Raw genomic sequence first — 13751 nt, 5'->3', positions numbered from 1 at the left:
CCTTTACTGCTTGCTCAATATACAGATTGAACAACATCGGGGAGAGGCTACAACCCTGTCTTACTCCCTTCCCAACCACTGCTTCCCTTTCATGTCCCTCGACTCTTATAACTGCCATCTGGTTTCTGTACAAATTGTAAATAGCCTTTCGCTCCCTGTATTTTACCCCTGCCACCTTTAGAATTTGAAAGAGAGTATTCCAGTCAACATTGTCAAAAGCTTTCTCTAAGTCTACAAATGCTAGAAACGTAGGTTTGCCTTTCCTTAATCTTTCTTCTAAGATAAGTCGTAAGGTCAGTATTGCCTCACGTGTTCCAGTGTTTCTGCGGAATCCAAACTGATCTTCCCCAAGGTTGGCTTCTACTAGTTTTTCCATTCGTCTGTAAAGAATTCGTGTTAGTATTTTGCAACTGTGACTTATTAAGCTGATAGTTCGGTAATTTTCACATCTGTCAACACCTGCTTTCTTTGGGATTGGAATTATTATATTCTTCTTGAAGTCTGAGGGTATTTCGCCTGTTTCATACATGTTGCTCACCAGATGGTAGAGTTTTGTCAGGACTGGCTCTCCCACGGCCGTCAGTAGTTCCAATGGAATATTGTCTACTCCGGGAGCCTTGTTTCGACTCAGGTCTTTCAGTGCTCTGTCAAACTCTTCACGCAGTATCATATCTCCCATTTCATCTTCATCTACATCCTCTTCCATTTCCATAATATTGTCCTCAAGTACATCGCCCTTGTATAGACCCTCTATATACTCCTTACACCTTTCTGCTTTCCCTTCTTTGCTTAGAACTGGGTTTCCATCTGAGCTCTTGATATTCATACAAGTCGTTCTCTTATCTCCAAAGGTCTCTTTAATTTTCCTGTAGGCGGTATCTATCTTACCCCTAGTGAGATAGGCCTCTACATCCTTACATTTGTCCTCTAGCCATCCCTGCTTAGCCATTTTGCACTTCCTGTCGATCTCATTTTTGAGACGTTTGTATTCCTTTTTGCCTGATTCACTTACTGCATTTTTATATTTTCTCCTTTCATCAATTAAATTCAATATTTCTTCTTTTACCCAAGGATTTCTACTAGCCCTCGTCTTTTTACCTACTTGATCCTCTGCTGCCTTCACTACTTCATCCCTCAAAGCTACCCATTCTTCTTCTACTGTATTTATTTCCCCCATTCCTGTCAATTGCTCCCTTATGCTCTCCCTGAATCTCTGTACAACCTCTGGTTCTTTTAGTTTATCCAGGTCCCATCTCCTTAAATTCCCACCTTTTTGCAGTTTCTTCAGTTTTAATCTACAGGTCATAACCAATAGATTGTGGTCAGAGTCCACATCTGCCCCTGGAAATGTCTTACAATTTAAAACCTGGTTCCTAAATCTCTGTCTTACCATTATATAATCTATCTGATACCTTTTAGTATCTCCAGGGTTCTTCCATGTATACAACCTTCTTTCATGATTCTTAAACCAAGTGTTAGTTATGATTATGTTGTGCTCTGTGCAAAATTCGACCAGCCGGCTTCCTCTTTCATTTCTGCCCCCCAATCCATATTCACCTACTATGGTTCTACACTCGAATTCCAGTCACCCATGACTATTAAATTTTCGTCTCCCTTCACAATCTGAATAATTTCTTTTATTTCATCATACATTTCTTCAATTTCTTCGTCATCTGCAGAGCTAGTTGGCATATAAACTTGTACTACTGTAGTAGGCGTGGGCTTCGTATCTATCTTGGCCACAATAATGCGTTCACTATGCTGTTTGTAGTAGCTTACCCGCATTCCTATTTTCCTATTCATTATTAAACCTACTCCTGCATTACCCCTATTTGATTTTGTGTTTATAACCCTGTAGTCACCTGACCAGAAGTCTTGTTCCTCCTGCCACCGAACTTCACTAATTCCCACTATATCTAACTTCAACCTATCCATTTCCCTTTTTAAATTTTCTAACCTACCTGCCCGATTAAGGGATCTGACATTTCACGCTTCCACGAAAAATAAACAAGTCGAAAAATGAAAGATGTAGGAAACTAAAATTGATTGAAGAAAGGAGTACTTACTATGAACAAATGCTGAGACAGAAGGCATTAATGTAAATTAAGACCAGCTGGGTGGTGAGAACCAAGGCCATGTTGTAGTGCTAGTTCCCACCTGCGGAGTTCTGAGAAACTGGTGTCAGGGGGAAGAATCCAGATGGTGCGTATAGTGAAACAAGCACTGAGGTCATGACTGTTATGCTGTGCAGCATTCTTTGCAACAGGATATTGTGTGTTGCCAGTATACACGCTCTGCTTACGCCCATTCATCATGACTGAAAACTGATTGCTGTCCCTTTGATAGTTTATGTTTTGCCAGTTACAGGGCTGAGATAGGTGGTGGTAGGAGGGTCTATAGGGCAAGTCTTGCGGCATGGACGGTCACTGGGGTAGGAGCCAGAGGGTAGGGAGATAGGTGCAGAAGGAACATAGGGTCTGACAAGGATATTGCGGAGATTGGGAGGGTGACGAAAAGCTATTCAAGGTGTCGTGGGCAGAATCACAGACAGAATGGATCTCATTTCAGGACATGATTTTAGTAAGTCCTGACCTTGTCAAAGTAACTGATTGATACATTCTATGTCAAACATTCCCTCTCATACAGTCTTGGCATTCAACGCAAATGTATTTGTTCGGATATAGACTCTTTACATAAATACATCACAACTCTCACTTCAACCTTCACTGGACATAATTATCCCAACAGCCTAGGTAAAAAGCAAATTTCCCGGGCCATCACATCCAATCCTGGTACTGCTGATCCCTCCAAAGAACAATCTTGGAGCACAACATTTGTTACCTGGTATTATCCTGGTCTTGAATGTATCAATCAGCTACTTTGACATGGCACCCTTCTCCCTACCTTACGGCGCCTACCACTGCGACCATCCCTGCTGCAAACCTTGTCCTGTGCACCCTCCTACCACCACCTATTGCAGCCCTGTAACCGGCAAAAAATATACTAACAAAGGGAGAGCCACCTGTGAAACAACACGTCATATACCAGCTGTTATGTAAACATTGTTCGGTCTTTTGCATCAGCATGACTACCACCCAGTTATCAGTCAGGATGAATGGGCATAGGCAGAGCGTGTACACTGGCAACACACAATATCCTGTTGCAGAGCATGTTGCACAACATGACAATCATGACCTTGGTGCTTGCTTCACTACAAGACCATCTGGATTCTTCCCCCAGACACCAATTTCTCAGAACTCCGCAGGTGGGAACTGGCGCTACAATATGTCCTCAGTTCTCGCCACCCACCTGGCCTTAATTTACATTAATGCCTTCTGTCTCAGCATTTGTTCACAGTAAGTACTCTTTTCTTCACTCCATTTTGGTTCCCTACATCTTTCATTTTCTGAGTTATCAATTTTTTGCTGTCCACCCTCCCACCTCTGTTACATACACTGCACTTAGTTTTTCACTCTTATCAACTTGTATATGATGTTTTAGTAGTGATCTCTGTCTTGCATTATTACGCTGTCTTTCACCTTTAAGCTCTCAGGTTTTCAAATCTTGTCTGGTGGAGTCCCCAGCTATAAGTCTTTCCTTCTTATCCCATCTGGTATGTCTCCCCTGACGTGGAGTTCTGAGTGATTTTCTGATCTGTACACCTTTCCCTAAGCCTCAAGAGTCATTTTGCTTTACCCCTCTTCCTGGCTAAGAAAGCCTGTAAAAATTTAAATCCTTTGAGCTGATTTTTTATCTATCTGTTTATATAATATTATCAATAATTGATTATTAGTATTATTTGTGGCTTTACTGTATGATTAAATGATGATGGCATCCTCTTGGGTAAAATATTCCGGAGGTAAAATAGTCTCCCATTCGGATCCCCGGGCGGGGACTACTCAAGAGGATGTCGTTATCAGGAGAAAGAAAACTGGCGTTCTACGGATCGGAGTGTGGAATGTCAGATCCATTATTCGGGCAGGTAGGTTAGAAAATTTAAAAAGGGAAATGGATAGGTTGAAGTTAGATATAGTGGGAATTAGTGAAGTTCAGTGGCAGGGGGAACAAGACTTCTGGTCAGGTGACTACAGGGTTACAAACACAAAATCAAATAAGGGTAATGCAGGAGTAGGTTTAATAATGAATAGGAAAATAGGAATGCGGGTAAGCTACTACAAACAGCATAGTGAACGCATTATTGTGGCCAAGATAGATACGAAGCCCACACCTACTACAGTAGTACAAGTTTATATGCCAACTAGCTCTGCAGATGACGAAGAAATTGAAGAAATGTATGATGAAATAAAATAAATTATTCAGATTGTGAAGGGAGACGAAAATTTAATAGTCATGGGTGACTGGAATTCGAGTGTAGGAAAAGGGAGAGAAGGAAACATAGTAGGTGAATATGGATGGGGCTAAGAAATGAAAGAGGAAGCCGGCTGGTCGAATTTTGCACAGAGCACAACATAATCATAGCTAACACTTGGTTTAAGAATCATGAGAGGAGGTTGTATACATGGAAGAACCCTGGAGATACTAAAAGGTATCAGATAGATTATATAATGGTAAGACAGAGATTTAGGAACCAGGTTTTAAATTGTAAGACATTTCCAGGGGCAGATGTGGACTCTGACCACAATCTATTGGTTATGACCTGTAGATTAAAACTGAAGAAACTGCAAAAAGGTGGGAATTTAAGGAGATGGGACCTGGATAAACTGAAAGAACCAGAGGTTGTACAAAGTTTCAGGGAGAGCGTAAGGTAACAATTGACAGGAATGGGGGAAAGAAATACAGTAGAAGAAGAATGGGTAGCTTTGAGGGATGAAATAGTGAAAGCAGCAGAGGATCAAGTAGGTAAAAAGACGAGGGCTAGTAGAAATCCTTGGGTAACAGAAGAAATATTGAATTTAATTGATGAAAGGAGAAAATATAAAAATGCAGTAAATGAAGCAGGCAAAAAGGAATACAAACGTCTCAAAAATGAGATCGACAGGAAGTGCAAAATGGCTAAGCAGGGATGGCTAGAGGACAAATGTAAGGATGTAGAGGCCTATCTCACTAGGGGTAAGATAGATACTGCCTACAGGAAAATTAAAGAGACCTTTGGAGATAAGAGAACGACTTGTATGAATATCAAGAGCTCAGATGGAAACCCAGTTCTAAGCAAAGAAGGGAAAGCAGAAAGGTGGAAGGCGTATATAGAGGGTCTATACAAGGGTGATGTACTTGAGGACAATATTATGGAAATGGAAGAGGATATAGATGAAGATGAAATGGGAGATATGACACTGCGTGAAGAGTTTGACAGAGCACTGAAAGACCTGAGTCGAAACAAGGCCCCCGGAGTAGACAACATTCCATTGGAACTACTGACGGCCTTGGGAGAGCCAGTCCTGACAAAACTCTACCATCTGGTGAGCAAGATGTATGAAACAGGCGAAATATAATTCCAATCCCGAAGAAAGCAGGTGTTGACAGATGTGAAAATTACCGAACTATCAGTGTAATAAATCACAGCTGCAAAATACTAACACGAATTCTTTACAGGCAAATGGAAAAACTGGTAGAAGCCAACCTCGGGGAAGATCAGTTTGGATTCCGTAGAAACACTGGAACACGTGAGGCAATACTGACCTTATGACTTATCTTAGAAGAAAGATTAAGGAAAAGCAAACCTACGCTTCTAGCATTTGTAGACTTAGAGAAAGCTTTTGACAATGTTGGCTGGAATACTCTCTTCAAATTCTAAAGGTGGCAGGGGTAACATACATGGAGCGAAAGGCTATTTACAATTTGTACAGAAACCAGATGGCAGTTACAAGAGTCGAGGGACATGAAAGGGAATCAGTGGTTGGGAAGGGAGTAAGACAGGGTTGTAGCCTCTCCCCGATGTTGTTCAATCTGTATATTGAGCAAGCGGTAAAGGAAACAAAAGAAAAATTCGGAGTAGGTATTAAAATCCATGGAGAAGAAATGAAAACTTTGAGGTTCGCCGATGACATAGTAATTCTGTCAGAGACAGCAAAGGACTTGGAAGAGCAGTTGAATGGAATGGACAGTGTCTTGAAAGGAGGATATAAGATGAACATCAACAAAAGCAAAACAAGGATAATGGAATGTAGTCGAATTAAGTCGGGTGATGCTGAGGGAATTAGATTAGGAAATGAGACACTTAAAGTAGTAAAGGAGTTTTGCTATTTGGGGAGCAAAATAACTGATGATGGTCGAAGTAGAGAGGATATAAAATGTAGACTGGCAATGGCAAGGAAAGTGTTTCTGAAGAAGAGAAATTTGTTAACATCGAGTATAGATTTAAGTGTCAGGAAGTCATTTCTGAAAGTATTTGTATGGAGTGTAGCCATGTATGTAAGTGAAACATGGACGATAAATAGTTTGGACAAGAAGAGAATAGAAGCTTTCGAAATGTGGTGCTACAGAAGAATGCTGAAGATTAGATGGATAGATCACATAACTAATGAGGAAGTATTGAATAGGATTGGGTAGAAGAGAAGTTTGTGGCACAACTTGACCAGAAGAAGGGATCGGTTGGTAGGACATGTTCTGAGGCATCAAGGGATCACCAATTTAGTATTGGAGGGCAGCGTGGAGGGTAAAAATCGTAGAGGGAGATCAAGAGATGAATACACTAAGCAGATTCAGAAGGATGTAGGTTACAGTAGGTACTGGGAGATGAAAAAGCTTGCACAGGATAGAATAGCATGGAGAGCTGCATCAAACCAGTCTCAGGACTGATGACCACAACAACAACAACATTGTTATATTAGCTCATGTGGCCATCTTTCCTTCTTATGTAACCCTCTTGACAGTCTTGGTTGTCATCTGTCTTGTTGAAACTATCATCTGCTTTCTACCTTCTGTGCTAGTATTCTGATCTTTTTTTTATCATTTATTTATCTGTACCACCCAAATTAATCAACACTTTGCCCCTACAACTTTTCTGCTACCAGTTCTCGTGCATGTAGACAGGCCCATTGTTGTTTTCAAATTTATGTATAAGAATTCCACTGTTACTTACAAATTTGCCTGCAGTTCACTATACTGCAGGGAATTCTTCTGATCATCTCTTGCTGATTTATTTTCAAATTTGACAGCTATTTCTTTCTTTGCCCTCCACTTCCCTTATTTATACACAATTCTTTCACATTTTTGTGTGTTTGTTTCTCCCCAGACTGCTCTGATTGACTTTTACTGCTGTCTCCTACATTACCTTATTTGCCAAGCAATGTTGTTTATGTTATCTCCTGTGATTTTATTTTACCATATGGCCAGTTTTTAAAATTTCATCTCCTTTCACGATTTTGCCTATCAGCTTTTTTTCCAGTCATTTTTTCGGATCATATAGATCACTCTTGTGGCGAGGTGTTCCCGCCCACTCATTGCCTCTTGTTAACTGTTGCTTGATCTCATGATATTAGTGCGACTTTTTTTGATTTTTCGAAATTTTTTCCCTGCTTTTTTTCTGTTTTTCTAACTTTTCCCACCCTGCGCCATACTTTTTGCCACTGCCACCATTTCCAACACTCCAAACTGTTCTCTCTTGCCATGATGCATCCCATCACATATTACATCCATTCTTTATGAAAACATGGTTTTGCACTACGTAAATTAAGGTTCCACATTCTGTTTCCTGAAACTTGCTTGTCCCTTCGAGTTACCCCCAAAGTCCTAATATTGAAAGTCGATGTTTCTGGTTGTAATCCTACTCTACACCAGCCTCTTTTACAGTTTCAAATACAGCAATCTCTTGCACTTACCTGACTAATCTGTGACCTCTATGCCTCATCTGCCAGTTTCCACTCCACCAGACTTCTCTCCTTCTACAAAATCCTGCGGTTATCTGCCCCTCATGTTTCTTTAGATGGTATCATCTGCCAGGCCAACTCCAGACTGGAATGACATGCCACACTCCACCTCATAAAGCTACCCTCCCTTCTCCTAAAATATCTCAACAGTGGTGTTTCCCTTCCTGACCCTCTTCAGCTCCCCAAACAGCCACACCATGAACCACCACTCCTCTCCTACAAATCGAGCTTGGCCAAACTCCTTAACATCCCACAGCCTACACCGCTGCCTCCCAGACCTGTAATAACTCATAATCACAAAAACCAGTCACAATAACACAGTGTTCTCAACCTCTCATCCAAAGGACTCTCTCCCCCAGAATTATCTGTATTATCCACGGGTCTCATTTAACCATGCTGCTTTTGTGAAGGACCTACTTCCCTTTTCACATAATGTCAAATGGAAGTATCACTTCGCAACCCAATCCCAAAAACTTTTGAACAGCAATCCTGATACTGAACCCTGCCTTGAATAGTTACGACCACAATCCCAACTTGATCCACCATCACTACCTCAGAATCATCCTTTAGAAGCCTTCCAAGAATTCCTCACATCTAGCATTGCCTCACAACCCTTCCTCAGGTCCCTACAACATGACCCCAACCTGTCCTTTGCAGAACTCCAGGCTCTACATTCCCTTAAAGCTGATGACTCCGTCATTATCCTCCCAGCAGACAAAGGATCTGCAACTGTAGTACTTGACTGAAAGGAATATGTTGGTGGAGGTCTACGCCAGCTGCCTGACACCTCTACATACAGCGTCTGTCATCAAGATCCCATCCCTGTGATTCAAACTGACCTGCAGTGTCTCCTTAAAACCTCAGGCCCCTCACAAGGACTAACACCTGAATCCATAGAACTTCTCACCCCACCCAAATCAAGCTCCCCTACCTCTTACCTTCTTCCTAAGATCTACAAACCCAATCATACTGGCCGTCCTATAGTTGATGGCTTCACAGCACCCACCAAACATATATCTGCCTTGTTGATCAACACCTGGAACCCATAGTACAAAAATTCCCCTCTGACATCAAAGATACCAACCATTTCCTCGATTGTCTGAAATCTGTGCCCGTCCCACTCCCACCACACACCTTACCTGTCACCATTGATGCCACCTCCCTCTATACCAACATTCCCCATGTACACAGTCTGTCTGCTGCTGTACATTTCCTCTGTCAGTGTCCACCTGATTCCAAACCTGTGAAATCCTGTCTACTCACCTTAATCAACATTATACTTACCAGCAACTGCTTTGCCTTTGAAAGGCAGACATTCAGTCATATCAGAAGCATGGCCATGGGAACAAGGACGGCACCTTCCTGTGCCAACCTTTTCATGGGTCGCTTGGAAGGGGCTTTCCTGGGATCCATAAGTCTTCAGCCCATGGTATGGTTTAGATATATTGATGACATCTTCTCCCAATTAAATTTCACAAGGTCCTGTTCTAAATTCAGTTTTGTTGATGTTGATCTCGTCCTCACCGAAGGCCAGCTACACATTTCTGTGCACATTAAACCTATCAACAAACAACAGTACTTACATTTTGACAGTTGCCATCCTTTCCATGTCAAATGTTCCCTTCCATACAGCCTAGGCATCCGAGGCAAACATATTTGTTCGGATGCAGACTCTTTACAGCAGTACACCACCATTTTCATCTCAGCCTTCACCATATGTAATTACCCCACCAGTCTAGGTAAAAAGCAGATTTCCTGGGCCATCACATCCACTTCTGGTACTGCTGGTCCCTCCACGAAACAGCTTTGGACCACACCATTGGGGACTCAGTATTATCCGGATCTGGAATGTGTCAATCAGCTACATTGACAGAGCCTTGATTTATTAAAATCCTGCCCTGAAGTGAGATCCATTCCATCTAAAAATTTTCCCAAGACACCTAGAACAGATTTCCATCGTCCTCCCAATCTCTGCAATATTCTTGTCAGAGCCTATGCTCCTTCTGCACACATCTCCGTACCCTGTGGCTCCTACCCCTGTGACCATCCCCACTGAAAGACCTGCACTATGCACCCTCCTACCACCTGCTATTCCAGCCCTGTAACCGGAAAAACATATACTATCAAAGGGAGTCACCTGTGAAATGACACATATACCAACTGTAATGTAAACACTGTTTGGACTTTTACAGCAGCATGACTACCACCCAGTTATCAGTCAGGACGAATGGGCATAGGCAGAGCGTATATATTGGCAACACACAATATCCTGTTGCAGAGAATGCTGCACAACATAACAGTCATGACCTCAGTGCTTGTTTCACTACATGCACCATCTGGATTCTTCCCCCTCATACCAGTTTCTCAGAATTCCGCAGGTGGGAACTAGCACTACAACATGTCCTTGGGTCTTGCCACCCACCTGGTCTTAATTTACATTAATGCCTTCCGTCTCAGCATTTGTTCACAGTAAGTACTCCTTTCTTCACTCCATTTTGGTTCCCTACATCTTTCATTTTCTGCTTGTCTATTTTTCATTGTGCACGCTCCCACGTCTGTTACATACTTAGCTTTTCACACTTGTTAACTTGTGCATGATGTTTTGGTAGTGATCTCTGTCTTGCATATTACGCTGTCTTTCATCTTTAAGCTCTCAGGTTTTCAAATCTTGTTTGGTGGAGTCCTCAAAAATAAGTCTTTCCTTCTCATCCCATCTGGTAAGTCTCCCCTGATCCAAGGTTCTGGGTGACTTTTCTGAATTGTACCCCTTTCCCTTAACCTCTCCCATTGTTTTCCTTCACCCCTCTTCCTTCCCCTTCAACTCTTCTGCCAGAAGAAAGAGCCACTGGCTCTGAAAGCTTGCAAAAATTTCAATCATTTTATGTGTGCATTTACCTGCTGCCACTAATTCATTATTTTAGTTTACTTATAATTGGATAAATACAGTAATCCTCTGCCTAACATCTCATCTTTCAGTGTCAGAAACATTTGCATTGGCTTTAATGTCCTAGAAAGCAGTTACATTCTCAAACAACCTCAGCAAGCCAAACTCCTTATAAGTAGCCACTCAATGGTCATTTCGTGATATCACGAGATCATTGCCTAGGTTCGTGGAGTTGCACCGACATATGTTATGGAGCTTGTAGTGGGGAGGGATTCACACTGTTTGTTTTATATACTATACTTTATACTAAGGCTCACAAATTGACAAATTTCAGTCCTTCTTTTCTGTAAAAAGTTTTTTTTTTTTTTGTGGTTTTGAGTTTCTATGATGTCTATGTAATTTGTAGCATAGTAGTGATCAGATGTTGATAAATCTGCAGTATTAGAAAAATGAATTTGGTGATTCCCTGACCCCAGTGTGTGATCTGCCACTGCCGGTTTATCCATATTTCCCAGCCGACAGTTGTTTTTGTGCTCCCTATCTCTCCGAGTTCCAATAATATATAATTTTTTTTTAATTTTCCAGAAAATGGCCTTTGTCATTATGGTAAGCAATAAATACAATAAGGAACTGGCAAAAAGTAAACAGTCAATTATTGTTAAGGAAGTGGTTTAACTTTGGAATATAATTTTAAAATTTTTCGGAAAGTTAACCTGTATTATCATAGTAAGCAATGAGTACATGAACAGTCAGTTTTTTTAAAGGAGATGGTTTCTTTTTGGAACCACTATGACATTCAGCTCTCAACAATCCATCATTTTATGAGATGTATTTGAAAGTAATTTCGCATTTTTATTACACACACTCCCACTTCTCAAAACTTCCATGAACTCATAATACTTGAAACAAATTATAGTCCACATAACAAACAAAAATGGCCCTAAAATTTAATAAATTCATATCAGAAGTATGTACTGTCCAGTGATTTCATTTCTAAACTGCTCTTAAAAGCTGTAGTCCAGAGTCAGATTTCTGTAACAATGGCTTGAGTGATTCTTACTTTCATAGTCACTGATCACTTCAGTATGATAGCTAAAAAGAGAAAAAACATCACAATCCCTTCAGTCATGGATCACAGTCTTTGTGCGGACTGTTGCTTTGAACACTGTGAGTGACTGCTACAGTGCACTACAGTCATAGAAGTACCTCATTGTACCACTAGGTGGCACTGTCTTGCAGTAGCACCAGTGGCTTCATGCAAAGGGCACAAATATTTTTAAAAAAGTGGTGGCAGAAACCACTGGTAGTAAGGGAACAAGATGGGTGTTAATGCTTTTTAGTAATTTCTGTAGGGGCACAAGAGCAATTGTTCTCTGTAGAATATGGATAAATCAGCAAGCCATGCAATAAGACTAGCGACCACCAAAGTTTTTTCTCTGATACTGTAGTTTTCTCACAATGTAATCACTACTGTGTTAAGATGTACAGACAGGCCACAGAAATTCAAAAGTGCAAAACCAACTTTAACAAAAAAGAAAAGGGATTAAAATTAGACAAGTTGTAGGCCTTAATACTAAATAAAACAGCACCAACTCTTTTCCATTATAAGCTCCATAACGTAACTTGGTGTGACTGCACGATCATAGACAGTAATCTGATGACATCATGAACCAGCTATCGCAAGGATGCTTATAAACACATAGGCTTGCTGAGCTCATTTCAGACTGTAACTGCTTTCTAAGTTGTTAAAGTCTCTGAAGATGTCTCCCACATTGAAAAACCAAACATTCAGGAATCATACTTTGGACCACAGCCTATTTCCCATAAAACAAAGACCACCAATAAAGGTAAGAACAATTTGACAGCTGTTCTTCAGTACAACATGGCCCAGGGACAACATTTGGATGATTTCACACCCTCCCACCTCTGTTACATATAATGCCCTTAGCTTTTCATTCTTTTTAACTCGTGCACTATGTTTTAATAGTAATCTCTGTCTTGCATATTTCCCTATCTTCCACCTTTAAGCTCTCGGGTTTTCAAATCTCATCTGGTGCATTCCCAACGATCAGTCTTTCCTTCTCATCACGTCCGGCAAGTCTTCCCTGACTCGGGGTTCTGGGTGACTTTTCTGAACTATACTCATTTCGCTAAACCTCTCCAGTCCTTTTGTCCTCTTGATTCGCCCTTCTTCCTTCTGCTTCAACTCTTTGGCCAGGAGAAGGAGTCACTCGCTCTGAAAGCTTGTAAAAGTTAAACTCTTTTGTGTGTGTGTGTGTGTGTGTGTGTGTGTGTGTGTGTGTGTGTGTGTTCCCCTGCTGCCATTTCGTGAGTAGATTTTTTTATCTATCCACATACATTATATTATCAATAATTGATTATTTTCAGAGTTACCGGTTTGTTTGCATTCATTGACCTACTATTGCTCCTCCTGTTTTGCACAATTGAAAGATGTTCCAGTACACCACTCTTATATGTCTAATAAGAATCTATGATAATTAATAGAAAATCTTTACCACTCTGACAGTACATTTAATTTTATTTCTCAGCTGCTGCTTAGTGATGACAAGAATTTGCAGAATAAATGTATGGTAAATGGAATTGATGCAGTTGGCAAAAGTGATTTAAAGAATTACTTAGAAAAATTGAGTAAACAGAATAAAAATAAGCCAGAAGCGGCAAAGACACTTACTTCCAGTAAGTATAAAGAAATCAGTATTGTCATGTTTTGTTATAATTATGATTGGCATTGTCACAATACAGATATATCTGATACAAGATTCCATGCTTTCATATAAGCAACTATTATAATATGAATATAAATGTGCCTTTGTTGATCACAAGTGAAAAAATTGATTAAATTCAAGCTAAAGAGTAAGACTGAAATTCACACACAGATTTTTCCTGTCAGACAGAACGGACATGTGCATGATAGCAAACTTGGAAGATAAACCGAAATTAAAATTGTTTTGTGATCATAACTAACACTTGGTTTAAGAATCATGCGGGAAGGGTGTATACATGGAAGAGGCCTGGAT

The 13751-nt window shown here is 40.7% G+C and overlaps 1 protein-coding gene across 3 annotated transcripts in view; it reads left to right on the top strand.

Annotated features, from left to right (window-relative positions):
* LOC124795037 (transcriptional protein SWT1) overlaps window positions 1–13751 on the top strand; it is a 283974-nt gene that overhangs the window by 157639 nt on the left and 112584 nt on the right. For all 3 annotated transcript variants that reach the window (XM_047258819.1, XM_047258818.1, XM_047258820.1), the window contains one exon: window positions 13263–13410. In XM_047258819.1, coding sequence (XP_047114775.1) covers window positions 13263–13410 — 148 coding nt within the window. The remainder of the gene's footprint in view (window positions 1–13262; window positions 13411–13751) is intronic.

Source organism: Schistocerca piceifrons, chromosome 4 (assembly GCF_021461385.2).
Source record: "Schistocerca piceifrons isolate TAMUIC-IGC-003096 chromosome 4, iqSchPice1.1, whole genome shotgun sequence".
Classification (NCBI taxonomy): domain Eukaryota; kingdom Metazoa; phylum Arthropoda; class Insecta; order Orthoptera; family Acrididae; genus Schistocerca; species Schistocerca piceifrons.
The sequence above is the reverse complement of the archived record's forward strand: the minus strand, read 5'-3'. Positions and strand labels throughout refer to the sequence as shown.